This window comes from Hemicordylus capensis, chromosome 4, assembly GCF_027244095.1.
Source record: "Hemicordylus capensis ecotype Gifberg chromosome 4, rHemCap1.1.pri, whole genome shotgun sequence".
NCBI lineage: Eukaryota > Metazoa > Chordata > Lepidosauria > Squamata > Cordylidae > Hemicordylus > Hemicordylus capensis.
The window spans coordinates 172278128-172293530 of NC_069660.1; the positions used below are offsets into that span (position 1 = coordinate 172278128).

The 15403-nt window shown below is 41.5% G+C and overlaps 1 protein-coding gene across 8 annotated transcripts in view; it reads right to left on the bottom strand.

Annotated features, from left to right (window-relative positions):
- The window catches only part of ANKHD1 (ankyrin repeat and KH domain containing 1), a 158700-nt gene that overhangs the window by 76620 nt on the left and 66677 nt on the right, over positions 1-15403 (bottom strand). For all 8 annotated transcript variants that reach the window (XM_053242848.1, XM_053242855.1, XM_053242854.1 and 5 more), the window contains exons 7-14: positions 11370-11464; positions 9174-9411; positions 8732-8923; positions 8483-8592; positions 6689-6776; positions 5102-5229; positions 4799-4942; positions 3806-3908 (exon numbers count right to left, since the gene is read on the bottom strand). In XM_053242848.1, the coding sequence (XP_053098823.1) occupies positions 3806-3908; positions 4799-4942; positions 5102-5229; positions 6689-6776; positions 8483-8592; positions 8732-8923; positions 9174-9411; positions 11370-11464 (1098 nt within the window). The remainder of the gene's footprint in view (positions 1-3805; positions 3909-4798; positions 4943-5101; positions 5230-6688; positions 6777-8482; positions 8593-8731; positions 8924-9173; positions 9412-11369; positions 11465-15403) is intronic.

Below are 15403 nucleotides of genomic sequence, written 5' to 3' on the forward strand. Positions count from 1 at the left end.
TACGGAAAGAATGCATAAATATTTAGTTACACTTTGAGATTAGTTATAGTACAGAAAGCAAACATGTCACTGTCTCCCTTATTCTCAAAAGACTGTTTTGACATCCTCCCATTTAAACTGCCCTGTCTCCTTTATATTCTTTGCCTCTAAAATCCTGGAATGTGCTGCTTATTCCTCTGCCTTGAATTTATTTCCTCCAGCTCTGTTCTTGATTGCCTCCAATCTGGCTTCCACTACTCTGAACTCCACTGAAACAGCCCTCAAAAATGAAAAGAGAGTTCATCACTGTCAAATCAAAGAGACTACAGTCTGTCCTCACCCTTCTAGACCTCTCTGCTGCTTTTAATCCAGCTGATTACTCTCTTGCTTGACTCCCTCTATGCCTTACATCTGTTACTCTCCCCTCAGATTAAATTTCCCGCAAGGGAAATACATTGTTCCTTTGCAATCTCATCAAATCCCATGGTTTTCAGTGCCATCTATATATGCAGACAGTACTCTGACCTAATCCTCTACTACAGAACTTTCTTCTTTCATCTAAGCCTGTACCTCCAACTACCTGTCTGAGACAGAGGCCTGAAGGCTTCACCATTTGAAGCTCACTATGTCCAAAACCAACATCTCAACTTTCCCCTCAAACCCTTCTTTCATCACATTCTCTTTATTCCTTTGGCAAAAACTAGCTCAAGTGCTCTGATAATCTCTTACTTTGACTACCACAACCATCTGTTTGTTCATATCCCACTGACTCATCTCTGTCCCCCCAGTTTGAGGCAACACTCCGCTGCTAAAATCATTCACCTCTCTCATCATTCTCCCAGCCAGTCCTGTCCCGTCCTGTGAGATCTTCTCAGGTTGCCCTTCTTTCAGTCCCTGGTCTCAGAGAAGTCCATAGTACTAGAGCCCAGGGAAGGGCTTTCTCTGTTGCTGCCCCTTCACTTTGGAATTCTCTTCAACCCCAGATTCAGTCTGCCTCCTCTCTAAAACCTTATTGAAGACATTTCTTTTCCACCAGGCGTTTGCCTTTTAATTTTTTTTTTAAAATCTTGGGATGCTGTTCTTGTTTGTACCTGAGTCTGTGGATTGGGTGGTTTGTTGTTATTCTGTCTGTTTGTTGTTATTCTGTCTCTCACAGCTACAATAAACCTACCATTCCAATTATAGCCTGGTCATTTCTGTGTCAGAGGGCAAACGGACAAAATCAGCAGGGGATCAAATACTTATTTCCCTCACTGTACTAAATACCAATTGCTTCATTAATCATGCAAGCATTTAGTTTCTGATGTAGCCAGGCAGTAGAAATATTTAAGAGACCTGACAGGTAATCCGTTCATACTTGGGCAAAAATGCTATTTTCACAGCCATTTTATCAGTGTACAACTTCTGAGTTGGTTGTCTATTTTCTGTGTCATCATCTGAGACCCTACAGTGTGCCTCACCTCTATCTCAGCTGAGACTGATGGTTGTTGGGGATGGAGACTAAAATATACAGTGATCTTTAGTACAATACAGTTAACAGGAAATGAACTAAATCAGGAAACCCTGACCCAAATCTCACCTCCGCCACAATTACAACTCACTTTTCTCTCAGCATCAATTCTCTACCTCCACAACTGCAATATACTATTCTGCAGGAACACAGAAAAAACCTCAAAATGTGATATATGGCAAAGAGCAGGGACTGGTAACCTTTCAAGAGTGGTGTGCCTCAGGGCAGCTTGAAGAGAGGTGCCACTCACAGCAAAGCTGGCATCCGCACTCCGCCCATGTCAGCAGTCGTGACCACTGCCCCATTGCCCACATCACTGCCAAGCTGGAAGCCATACACTGAGCATAATCTCTCGGTGCTGTTCTCCAGTCAGCATTAAGATCAGCTGGTCTGTTTCTCAATCCTTCAGCAAAATTTTGTGTTTTGTCTCCTCTATTTTGGAAGCAGACAAAGCACAGAAGTCAGTTGATGGAGAGGGAGAGAGTGCCCAAACAGGAGAAGGCCGGCTGCTACGATGCCTGGTGTGTCACTGCTGGTTGTAGCTCTCAGAAGTGGAGGTCTCCATGGCCATGCCACTGGCTGGCTCTCTCTCACAGGCAAACTTTTATTTTTTTCAGAGTGCACACGTTTGAGAGAAAGAGTGTGTGCGTGCGCCAGCCAACTGGCACAGCCATAGAAACCTCTGCCACCAATCCTGGATGTCCTCTGCCTGCTACAGCAAGCGCTGACATGCCAGTCGGAGGCAGGCAGCGGGCAGCAAAGCATCCAGTCCTCCTATATGATGAACACCACTCAAAATCATTTCATGTGCCACTTTGGACACTCGCGCTACAGGCTGCTGACCCCTGGCATAGAATGCAGCTTCTTGAGAATCTCTTTTTTAAAAACAGCAAATTTAAAGCTCACAGGGCTGTGAAAATATGCTTTCAAGTATGTAGGCTATGTCTGATAATAATCTCAGAAGCCAGAGGTATGGTACAAAGATTTCCAGTGGCCGGGGACAAAGCTTCAGTGCCTTGCATAGCTCTTGTGTCTTCCTATAGCAAAAAGCTAAGGCAAATTATTGAAATCTGCTCAATTTTAATAGTTGGCCTACCTTAACTTTGAAACTGTGAGTGCACTTTGAGCATTTAGGTCTATAGCAGTCTATAAATCTAGATCTGCCGCTACTGAAAATGTTTAAGTTTCATAACCTAGAGAATATACTATATTTTCCAGCACCTTCCCATTTCTCTAAACTTTCATACATCTTAGTAGTTCTACCCTTAAACCACTGTAAGGGGCAGAGTCATGTCTACGTTCTGCACGACACTTAGTACACTGGTTGCACAAACTATATTAAACAGTAGTTTTAATCTACATCTGTGAGAAATGATTTTGTGTATCCTATCACTTGAGTATGGCTATGCTTCTTTTACTTTTTTTAACCTACTATTATTTAATGAATACTATATTGCCTTTGATTAATCGCATTCATATGTCTTAGAACAAATTTTAAATAAAAACCTGTTACATTAAAATCTAAATAAAGTTGCTTACTTGCAAAACCTTTATCATTAGACAGCTGGCGAGAGAAAAAAACTTATTGAACACACTACGGGGCTTGCCAAGCTGAATGAAGTCCACCAACCAGGTATAGTGGTTCACAAGAAGTTCAGTAAGTCTCCTGATTTTGCCATCTGCTTGAGACTAAAAAAAATAGTGGGGAAGGGGATTTTTCAGAGACCCGAAGCCCACAATATGTTTGGTAGGTCTGAGAGGCTTGTAGCACTATAATAGTTGCTATCAGGAGTCTCTTAATATCTATTACAAAATTTCTGGCAAAGGTAGTTAAACACAGATTTTACTGAAACAAAACACTGCAAATTCCAAATATATTCTGAAAATAGTAACTGCAACTGGTTTGTTAGCAGTTTTCCACATAATATGGCAGAGTGCTCTGAAACTGAAAGGAGTTTCAAAAGCAGTTTGTGATATGACATAGTGAAGGGGCCAGACAGTCAAGTGCCACTAACCTAACACATCCTCCAGGCATGGAAACGAAGGAGCACTTGAATCTGCTGTCAGTATGTGTTCAAAACCTTCTACTATTAAATCATATGAAAACTTTATTGTTACGGTCATCCGACCAGCAAAACACAAAGTAAAACAGGTTGCTTGCCTGTAACAGATAAAGCGAGCTTTATTCTACTATTATAACTTAAGACTGACTGACTTGCACTATGCAGTATCAAATCCTTAATGCTTCCTGTGTCTCACACATACAAATCCAGAATGATAGTATACCACGAGTGTTTAAAATGTCTGCATACTAACCTTTTGGGAGACTCAGAAGTGCAGGGGGATTCTCTTGAGGAGCTCTGTCCGGTTCCTGCGGGGGCACAACCATGGCAAGTGCATGCATTGGTACACGTGGAACCTGCAAAGTCAACTCAGAGAAAAAACTAATGTCAGTGGAGTAATTCACAATTAATCCAAAGGATATTCTTATTCTGCCTCAAAACATGGACAGCATTAATAGTCAAACCTTTGTTTTTAAGAATTGGATTACATTATTTTAAAGAAAACTCTTAGGAACTCTAAGAAAAATTTGTTTTAAGAAGTCCAATCACAAAACTCTTTTAAAGAAAATTAATTAAGGCTACTTAATTAAATGAATAATGGGTAACACAATCCTAAACACAATGGCACAACTCAGCTAAAGTTATGCATTTTGAAGAGCTGCTGTGCTGTTTGGTGGTTGTTGGGTTTTTTTTAAACATGTGTACAGCTTTCCTTCACTGAAATCTTTAGAATTTGAAGTGCCCAGTATTTTTAAGTAACTTGCTTCTGAATGAGTTCGTACTGCAGTTTAAAACAGTTAGCAATAAATAGAAATGCAGTACCTGCATTCACATTAAACAATAGAAGCTAATATAAATTGTTTTCTAGGAATCTTGAGCTAAGCATCAAAGGGCTGTATCCAAAGATACTCTGCACAACAGGAAAGAGTTCTGCTCATGCAAGGCACTCCACTGAAGTCTACTAACTCCCTCTTCCTGCTGCATCCCCTGTGCCCCACCTCATACTATTCTGGAGGGTCCCCCCGACCAGGTGATTTTCTCACACTCTAAGTCTATAGGTGGTTCCATGAACTAAAATTTTCCATTCACTGCTCTGTATATATGTAAGCAGCCATCAGTTAACTGAATTCACTACTCAATTTACTTATTTGACTACTATTCAAACAATGCTTTGTATATATAGTGATAAACTTGGAGAAGCAAAAATATGTTTTATATTGCTATAGTAAAAAGATGTATTGCTTACCTGAGACTGATCCTGAGATGGTGGTGTGAGCTGAGACATATCTGCAGCTGGGACTGACAGAACATTATTTGGATAATCCAGTAAATAAGAAACTACATTTGTGTGTCCACCCTTTGCAGCTTCAATGAGCATTGTTGAGCCATCCTAGAATACACATTTGAAAAACACAATTTAAAATTACTTGTGGTCTGAGTCTTGTACAGATCTCTTACAAAAATCAACACTAAGGACATTTTTAATTCTTAATTTAATTATTAATATGTAGATAAATAAAATAATTTCAAAGTGAATTGCACTGAATACCTTAAGACGGTGAGTGGGATCTGCACCATGCGCTAGGAGCAGCTCAACAACAGCAAGATGGCCCCCAGCACAAGCCAGTGACACAACTGTATGGTCATTATTAGCTGTAGCCCGATTAACATTGGCACCTATGAAGAAGAGACAAAATCAAGGGGAATTCCATGGAACAAAATTAGTGCATGAGATCTTTAGTTAGCATCCCAAACTGGAAATCCTTTCATTTAAGTATCCACAATAACTTTGGAGAACTTGCAACTGAAGAAAGAACCACTGATGTGTTTAATTTACCATCTTTATATTTATAGTTAGCCAGCTTGGGCACTGCATTATGAAAGGTAGGATATATTTATATCCTACCTTTTGAAGATCATTCATAGTGAAGCTGAGTTGATTATATTTTTACCAACAGTGAGTATGCTTGAATAGAAATTAGACCTCAAATATTCTCCAATTAAATAGGGATGGGCCCGGACCGGTCCGGAGGCCATTGAAAAAGCCTCCGGACCGATCCGGACCTGGGCGGTTCGGTTCGGGGGGTAGCTTTAAGAGCGGCGGGAGGGTTTACTTACCCCTCCCGCCACTTTCCCGCTCTGGCGCTGTAATTCTAGGAGTAATTGGGGTGGCAGGATACCTCCCTGCCGCCCCTTCCCTGCTGTTGCTGGAAAAAACTCCCAGGAGTCCTTTGCGCGGGCACGCACGTCACAGAGATGTGAAGTGCGTGCACGATGTCTCTGTGACGTGTGCATGCGCAAAGGACTCCTGGGAGTTTTTTCCAGCAACAGCGGGGAAGGGGCAGCAGGGAGGTATCCTGCCGCCCCAATTACTCCTAGAATTACGGCGCCAGAGCGGGAAAGCGGCGGGAGGGGTAAGTAAACCCTCCCGCCGCTCTCAAAGCTACCCCCCACCCCAGTGCCGGACTGCAGTTGGCGGTTCCGTGCACACCCCTACAATTAAAGCATTGCATTATATCAGAAGAAGTTGGTAAAAGGAGTTTTCATTATTTATCATTTCATTATTACCGTATTTTATGGACTATAAGACTCACTTTTTTCCTCGGAAAATATCCGCCAAAATTCAGGAGCGTCTTATATGTTTTAACAGTTTAATATGTTAAAACTCTGAAAAACTGGATTAAAATTAAGATGCGTCTTATAGTCCGTAGCGTCTTATAGTCCGTAAAATACGGTATTTATTTTATATCTAATGAAACTGCTACTTGCATTGAAGTAGATGCTGCTATAAGCTCAGTGGTTAAGAGCTTGAGCTGGAAGTCCCTTACAATAGTCCCTGAACATATAGCCTTAGGCAAGCTACCATCTATCTCTACTTCTGTAATATGAAGATTGTAATACTTTATAAAGCTATTAAGATCACTGAGAAAGTGTACGTGAAGCACTTTGCATTCAGAGAAAAATGACTATATATCTATCAATTATTATAAATGGCAAATTAACTCAAAAACATATTGTGCAGAAGTTGTATATCACAAAACGTAATGTTTGCTACAGAACAATGCATTCTTTAGGCAAACTATCCTCAACAGCCATTTTAAAGACAATTTTTACAGTTACTGATATTAACACTAACCTTTGCTAATAAGGAATTGTACAGTGCATAGATGACCCGCTCTTGCAGCCTTCATTAGTGGTGTCCTTCCACCTTCAGATTCATGCTCCTGTTTAGAAATATTAAGAAGAAAGTGTCATGCATATGGTGGGGTGGTGGAGTTAACACAGAAACAGTTCAAACTGGTGGTCCACTGGTAGAGCAAGGGAGGTATGGCTTAAGACGCATCTAGTTTTCTTCCAGTGAGACCTACCCCAACCTAAGTGCAGCAACAGTCATCATTGCTGCTACTGCAGAGAGCCACTTTCTGAGCAGGTCCTTGAAATAACCTCAGAAATATGGTAGGAACTTTGCCGGGCAAACAGACCATTAGCTGAGACAAGAGAATGCTTCGGCAAACACTTAAGGCCAAACCAGAGAAGATGGAATAGCAAACTATTTGCAAGATGCTTAAGTTGCAAGTAAAATGACAGTGGGTTTAGTGAAGTTTGCAAGACTGTACAAGCAATCATTAAACGTTAAAGGCCATTTCAATATTCAGTCTGATTAAATTATTTTAAAATGTTATCTCATTTTCTGTTGATACTTCCTGACAACATCTACAAATGGAGACTAAACAAATAACAGAATCCTGACACAGGAATGTGTAGAAGTGCACAAGCAACACACACTGTAGGGAAGAAGGAAATCCAAAGTTTGAACAAGTTAGTAAGAACTAATCTGCCTATTTTCCTTTCACTATCTCTACAAATGGACTAAATTTTGTTCAAATTGAGGTCCACAAGATCTCTTGCACCTCAAATGTTCATGCATCCACCATCTTGAATCAGGGTGAATTACATCATCATCACAAACTATGTTACTGGGGCATCCCCATGTGTCCCTACAGCTGTAGCAAACATGGTTCAAATTGGTTAGGTGGTTCACAAGTTAGCCCACTTGTACCTCAAATGTTTATGTGTTCACCATCTTGAATCAGGGTAGTTGACATCACCACAAACAATGCCACTGAGGTGTCCCTGTGTGTCACTCACTACAACTGTGGCTAATTTGGTTCAAATTGGTTAAACAGTCCACAAATTAGCCCTATTATTATTATTATTATTATTAATTCAATTTCTATACCGCCCTTCCAAAAATGGCACAGGGCGGTTTACACAGAGAAATAATAAATAAATAAGTTGGATCCCTGTCCCCAAAGGGCTCACAATCTAAAAGAAACATAAGACACCAGCAACAGTCACTGGAGGTACTGTGCTGGGGGTGCATAGGGCCAGTTACTCTCCCCCTGCTAAATAAAAAGAATCACCATGTTAAAAGGTGCCCCTTTGCCGGGTTAGCAGGAATGCTCCTCAAACATCCACATGTCCACCATCTTGGATTGGGGTAGATGACATCACCACAAACTATGTCATTGATGTTTCCCCATGTGCCCCTACAACTATACCCAATTTGGTTCATATTGGTCCAGGCATTGAAGTTGATGGGGGGAACACACACACAGAATGCCGGGTGATCTCATAAGACTTCTGGAGAGTAGGCTAAAAAATAGTGGCATGTGTTCAAAGCAGAGAAACCAGCAAGTGCCGAAACACTGTAGTATAAATAAAACCATTGCCAAATCTAAGAATTAGACATCCTTGACCTATACTTGAACTGCTGAGACATTTAGCACCCATTCATCTGGATAAGCATATGATTTGTTCTCAAGCCTCACTGCATCCATGACTAGGTTATATGCCATTTCTTATTCATTTTCAAAGCAGATAAAATGCTATTACATTAAAACATTTTAAAGAAATATTAAATTCTTACTAAATCTGCTCCAGCTTGAAGCAGAACGTCTGCAACATCAGTGTGTCCATTTTCACAGGCATAGGTCAAGGCAGTGTCTCCTGTCGCAGTTGTAGCATGAACATTAGCTCCTGTAGAAAAGTGTTCTATTATTCTCACATCGTATTTGGAAACTCATTCAACATTAAAGTCTTGGGGACCACAATTTATAAATTTCTGCTGTAAATTATAAACTTCTGCAACCATTCCAAATGGTAATTGCAAACATACCTGCTGCCAGTAAGTATTTCACCAGCTCTAAGTGGCCCTCCTGGGCTGCTTCCATCAAAGGAGTAGAACAACCAAGTTCTATGTCAGCTCCTGCCTTAATAAGGAAGTCAGCTACTTCTGAAAACCCTCCACAGCATGCTAAGGTTAGAGCAGTCTCCTGTGTCTCTTCTGTTTGTGCATTTATATTAGCACCTGTAAAACAAAGTATGAATAGATGATCAATAAAACTGCTAGCATACCTATTTGGCTTTTGCTTTCTTCTGAATTAGCAATGCCTATACTCAATATACACTGTGCAATATGCACAGTATAAGTTTAGTAATTATCTTCAATGTATTTGAAGCAGCAACACAGCTATTTTGCTGCAAGGTTAATACTAAGACCACCAAAATGGAAGCTGGCTGGGACAAGAGAAAAGTTGCTAGATGAAACATTATCTTACCTTGTGCCAGAAGCAGAGCTACCATTTCCTCATGACCTTCCCGAGCAGCTTCCATCAATGGAGTATAGCCTTCATCATTAACTTCCTCAAGATTTGCTCCTCTTTCTATCAACAGAGCTGCTAGTTCCACATGACCACCACAAGCAGCAAGTGTCAATGGAGATTCAAACGAATCAGCAGGCATGTTCACTTGAGCACCACTGTCCAGTAATAGACGAGCTACTTCAACATGCCCATCCTATTTAAAAAAGCATAGCTATTAAGAGGACTTGGCACAAGTAGTCTAGCATGGAAGTGTTCAATGTCACCTGATTAATAAAGAAAACTATGCTCAATCTTCAGACTAAATTGCAAACATCACATTAAATTACAAACCAAACCATTCTGCAATCTCAACAACAGCTTCACATCAGAAAATCTTGCACACAGAGATTTAAGACTGTTAGCTCATACAAAAATATATCTAGAAATTCAGAGAGAAAAGGATAGAAAAAAAGACAATATATTATCTCTCCTGCCCTCAACTCATTGTTTGTATTTAGAATCAATCTATAAAAAGCCAGTTTCCAAGATTCCTTCTACCCCTCACAGTGGGTGGCTCAACTACCACTGCCAACTCCATGGTAGAACAGGGCACCATGATTGCCCATGACTAATGTTCTGCAGGACTCTACCTTCCCAAGCCTTCCTGTCAAAGTCTACCTTGGAGACAGCCCAAGTATACACCTTTAGTGTCAGCTGAACACATGGAGAAACAACTCCAGAGTCTTACTATGTGAGGGAAAAGAACTATTCGTGCCCAAATGCTAATGAATCGATAGAACTTGATGTGTTGTATTACAGATTGCATTTTTTGTTATGTTTTGTGGATCAAATTATTGGATTACAGCTGCTATGGAGGAGATTGCATGAAAGGCTTTCTTCAAGAAAACTCAGCTCCTTCTGTAATCAGGTGCAGCTGAATTGGTTGTGTGAAGTTAAGAGGAAGTGTTGGCAGGAAGCAGGTAACTGTTGCTAATCTGTATATACTTCAAGTCATTAAGATGTTGTAGACCACATGTAACTGTTACATTCAGAGCAAAGTTTTAATGGTGTGGTTATCACTGTTCACTCTGAAAAAAGCCTTTGGAACTTTCCTCGGTTTTCATTGTAGTCTTGGTGTCTGTGATCCCTCTAATTTTTTCCATCTCTGTGCGGAATGAGTTTAGTTCTGGGCAGCAGTATCAAGGCACTGTGTACGCACATGCATTCTGAGTGGGGCCTTCCTAATCTAACCTGAGTGGGATCTAAAATTAACTGAGTGGACATCAGAAAACTTGTGAGCGTGCACACCTTAGAGAGAACAGTGCTTGGTGTCAGTTGAAATAATGCTACAGACCACTCTAAAGTATGACAGGTATGACATCTGAATTGCCATGTTTAGGAGATCTGATAGTGAGGCAGTATCCTATGAATTTATCTGAAATAATGGTCCTTCTATGTGGCTGCAAATCAGGCAGCTGGCAAATCAAACTTTGACTACTCATCCTCATATACACTAACTAGGGACGTGCAGAGTGTTCTGCAGTCATAACGTTCTGACTTGAAAACAGGCTGTTTCGAGTGCTCAGAGCTCGGAACAGAATGCCCTTCAAATAAGAGCCTGTTCCGAGCTTGGATTGGAACAACTCCATCCCAAATTGGAACTTTCTGACTGTTCTAAGTATCATTTTAGATGCAAAATGCACAGAGCATTCCGCCGGAAACACCAATCGAGCTGGTTGTTTTAACTGAACAATTTCAGAATACTCAACATGTTCTGAGCTGTTAGGAGTGCCATTTTGGACTCAAAATGGTGCTCTTCTGGCCTCTGCACATGTGTGGCGGCCATTTGTGTGATCATTACCACCACACAAATGTCCACTGTGCATGTGCAGAGGCAGAAGAGTGCCATTTTGGAGTCCAAAATGGTGTTCCTAACAGCTCGGAACATTTTGATTATTCTGAAATTGTTCCGTTAGAACCACCAGCTCAACTGGTTGTTCCGGCAGAATGTTCCATGTATTTTGCGTTTCAAGCTCAGAACCAAATGCAAAATGTGTTTCATGCCCCGAAGTATTTTTTAGAGTAAGACTGAAATGGTAATGGCTAAATATATTCTACAAATTCATAATTATCTTCAAGCTAGAAACACAACTTATTCCAATGGTCATTTACCATACAAGCCTCCATTAAAGCTGTGTGCATCTCATCAGTTTTGTGCTCTTGATCTGCTCCAGCTTCAAGCAGGAAACGAACCATATCTAAGTGACCTTCAAAACACAAGAGCAAAGAACAGATTAGAAAACCTAATAATGGTTTGACACCAGAACAGTTCAACTTATCCTTCTGCAATTCTATAGGCCTATGAATCCTAAGTGCAAACTTTTCCTGATATCCTATTATCTAAAGTGCACTTTAGACATATCCACAGTGTGAAAGAGCTCCTGTTCCACAGGGCTCCCATGCAGCTGGGCTTGTGTCTCAATGATGCTATTATGTGAGGCTATTTCCTATGAAGTTAGCACTCAGTTAGATACATCTAAAGGGCACTCAAGACAGTCCCTTATCATTAGTACTGCAGTCACATCAAGATTTTTTTTTTAATAGCAGCAAACTTGGTTGAGTCGAGATTCCAAGTGAATAGATGACTAACTCTGAGCTTTTTGCACATTTTGATCCACACACTCCCCTATTTATTTCAAAAGGGGTGAGAGCTTCATGTGTGCAGAGCACTGTGTACCGAAGAAAAACAGGTTGCTTACCTGTAACATATGATCTGGTAGTGATCCACTGTATTCCTAAGAAATGGTTCTGTGCCCGCGCAGGGACCTCACGGGTAGACTGACTAGCTCCTCGTGACGCCCACTCTGCATTGCACATGCTTCTGTTTACATGGGCAGTCATTTTCTCAGTTTCTTGCAGACCACTATCTCCTTACGATCTTATAGTGTCTCTGCTTGGTAATTTCCCTTTTTACTATTGTTCTGTTCCTACTGTCACGGGGAGGTTCGGGAGGGTCTTAGGAATACAACAGATCACTACCAGATAAACAGGTTGCTCACCTGTAACTTAACTGGATCACAATCAGTGTTCCCTCTAACAGGGAATCCCAGATGTTGTTGACTACAACTCCCATAATCGCCAAAGGCTACTGCAGCTGGGGATGCTGGGAATTTTAGTCAACATCTGGGAATCCCTGTTAGAGGAAACACTGGTTGTGATCCATTGCATTCCTAAGGAATGGGTGATTAGCCAGCTTTCCACCATGGTGGCAGGCACAGTAGTCCCCAAAGCCATTTTAAAACACTCCTCTCAAAGTCCGTCCGCTCAGCAGATCAATGGCATAATGTTTACTAAATGGCTGTTGTGAGGACCATGTAGCCGCTGCACAAATATCAGCAATATGGATTCCAGATAGATGGGCTGCTGCGGATGCATATGCCCTAGTCAAATGCACCCATATAGCACATGGTAGAACTATACCCTGTAGCTTATATGCTTGCACTATTAACTCCACCAACCAATGTGTGAGCCTTTGTTGGGATATTGGTTGTCCTTTGGCTCTTCCTTTGTAGGCCACAAACAGCTTCTTCGTTTTCCAATACTTTTGGTTGCCTCCAGATAGTACAGCAGAGTAAGTTTTACATCCAGAGAATGCAGCACCTTTTCCAATGCTGTCTCTGGCTTTTGGAAAAAAGCTGGCAGAATAATATCTAGGTTTAAGTGAAACTCTGTCACTATTTTGGGACGGAACTGTGCATCCAGGTGCATGACTACCTTTTGTGGATAAAACTGAGTAAAAGGAATGTCCATGCATAATGCCATCAGCTCACTAACACATCTTGCAGTAGTGATTGCTATAAGAAACACTGTCTTTATGGTGACCCACTTTAGCGAAGCCTCACTCAGAGGCTCAAAAGGATTCTCCACGAGTGCTATTAAAACCAAAGACAAACTCCACTGTCCCACTGGTGTATATAAATTGCTGTATATAAATTGGTGCACATAAATTGGTGGTGTATTTAAGTTGTTCACACGCTTCAGAAATTTTTTGACGTCTGGATGGGAGGAAAACATTAGCACCATCCCATCCCTTATGCCTCGATGATATAGCAATAGCAATAGCAATAGCAATAGCAATAGCACTTACATTTATATACCGCTCTATAGCTGGAAGCTCTCTAAGCGGTTTACAATGATTTAGCATATTGCCCCCCAACATTCTGGGATATAGCAGCCAGATGCACTTTGAGGGATACATTTGCCAATCCTGTAAGCTTCAAAGTAGTCATATAAAGTAATACTTGTTTTAGGGCTGCTCTGCAAGGAAACAATGCTTACGAGTATATTCTTTAAACCATTTCCACTTGAAACTGTAGTTTCTTCTGGTTGATGGCCGTCTATTGTTTTGTTAATTAGTATTTTCCTTAGTAGCCGATTCTCCATGCTGCCATCCACAGAGTCCTTACATCCGGATGCTGGATCACTCCACCATCTCGCACCAGAAGAGCTGGTATTTGTGGAAATCTGTGGTAAATCCTCTTCGAGAGTTTGAGAAGCAATGCAAACCATAGCTGGTGAGACCAACACGGCATCACTAAGATGCCAGCTCTCTTGTCCCAAATGATCTGCTCCAGTAGACAGTTGAGAAGTGCTTGAGGAGGAAAAAAGGTACAGGAGTCCTCTATTCCATGCATGTTGGAATTTATCTCACAGTGACCTTCTTTCGACAGCGGCATGCGAACAATATCTTGGACACTTTTTGTTGGCAGAAGTTGCAAACATGTCCACAGTTGGATATCCCCATACACTAAACACCCGTCTCAGATAGATGTAGTTGATCTCCCATTTGTGGTGTTGGTAATGCTGAATGGAGCAGCTGAGGCTGTCTGCCAGTACATGTCCACTCCCTGGATATGTATGGCCAGAGGGTAGATACTGTGACTCATACACCAATCCCAGATCTGCAGAGTCAAAGTACAAAGGGAGTGGGAGACGATTCCCCCCGTCGGTTGAGATATGCTATGGCTGTTGTATTGCCGAGTTGGAACTTTACCACCCTGTTGCATAGCAGTGGCTCAAACACCTTCAGTGCCATGAACATTGCCATTAATTCTAGGTCATTTATGTGCTGACACTGCTGTTGCCTGGTTCACTGTCCCTGCACCTGATGCTCAGTACAGTGCACCCCACATCCTATCAGGGATGTATCCATCACTGCCCACTGTGCAGGGGCCAGGGTCTGAAAAGGGATGCCGCCCAGCAGGTTAGCCTTCAAAGTCCACCAATGCAGAGAGCGTAGGACCCCCTGCGGTAGTGAAAGCAAATTCTATTGGCAATCCACACTGGGGCAGAAGTGTTTGAGGTACCACCTTTGCAGCAGCTGCATCCACATCTGTGTGTAGTGCACAGTCGCACTGCAGGATGCTATTAACCCCCTCAAACATTTTATGTTGTTTGCAGGTTGTACTGGAGTCATGGTGAATAGCTGTATCAGCTCCTTGATTTGCTGATAGTGTTGTACTGGTAGGTATGCCTTTAACTGCTCATCCAGAATTGCTCCGATGTAATATATGTGCTTGTGTGGTTCCAGGTTCAACTTCTTGCAGTTGACGTTGATGCCCAAATCCTGCAGTAGCTGCAACACAAAGTGGATCTGCAAATGTAACTTTTCTTTGTCCTCGCTCACCTGAAGCCAGTCGTCTAGTTATGGGAAGACAATGCCTTCTATCTGTAAGTATGCCACTATTACTGCCATGACCTTTGTGAACACATACGGGGCCGTTGAAAACCGAAAGGGGAGTACAGTATATTGGTATACCACGCACCCCACTGTAAATTGCAGGTACTTGCGGTGTTTTCATCAATTCCTATATGAAAGGAAGCATCCTTCAAATCCAACATTACCACCCAGTCCTCCTTGCACAGGAGAGGCAGTATTCCTTGCAATGTCATTCTTCTTCTTCTACTACTACTACTACTACTACTACTTCTGAACTTATGTGCCCACACAAACCAATTGAAACCTCTGCATCTGCAAAAAATACAAGCTGCCTGTAGCCAAAAATTGGAGGGACCATAAAATTGAATAAGTTGAAGAAAATGAAGATGTAAAATTATGGGACTTTCGACTACAAACAGACAAACATCAGCCACACAATACACCAGATATAACTGTAGTTGAGAAGGAAGAAAAACAAGTAAAAATA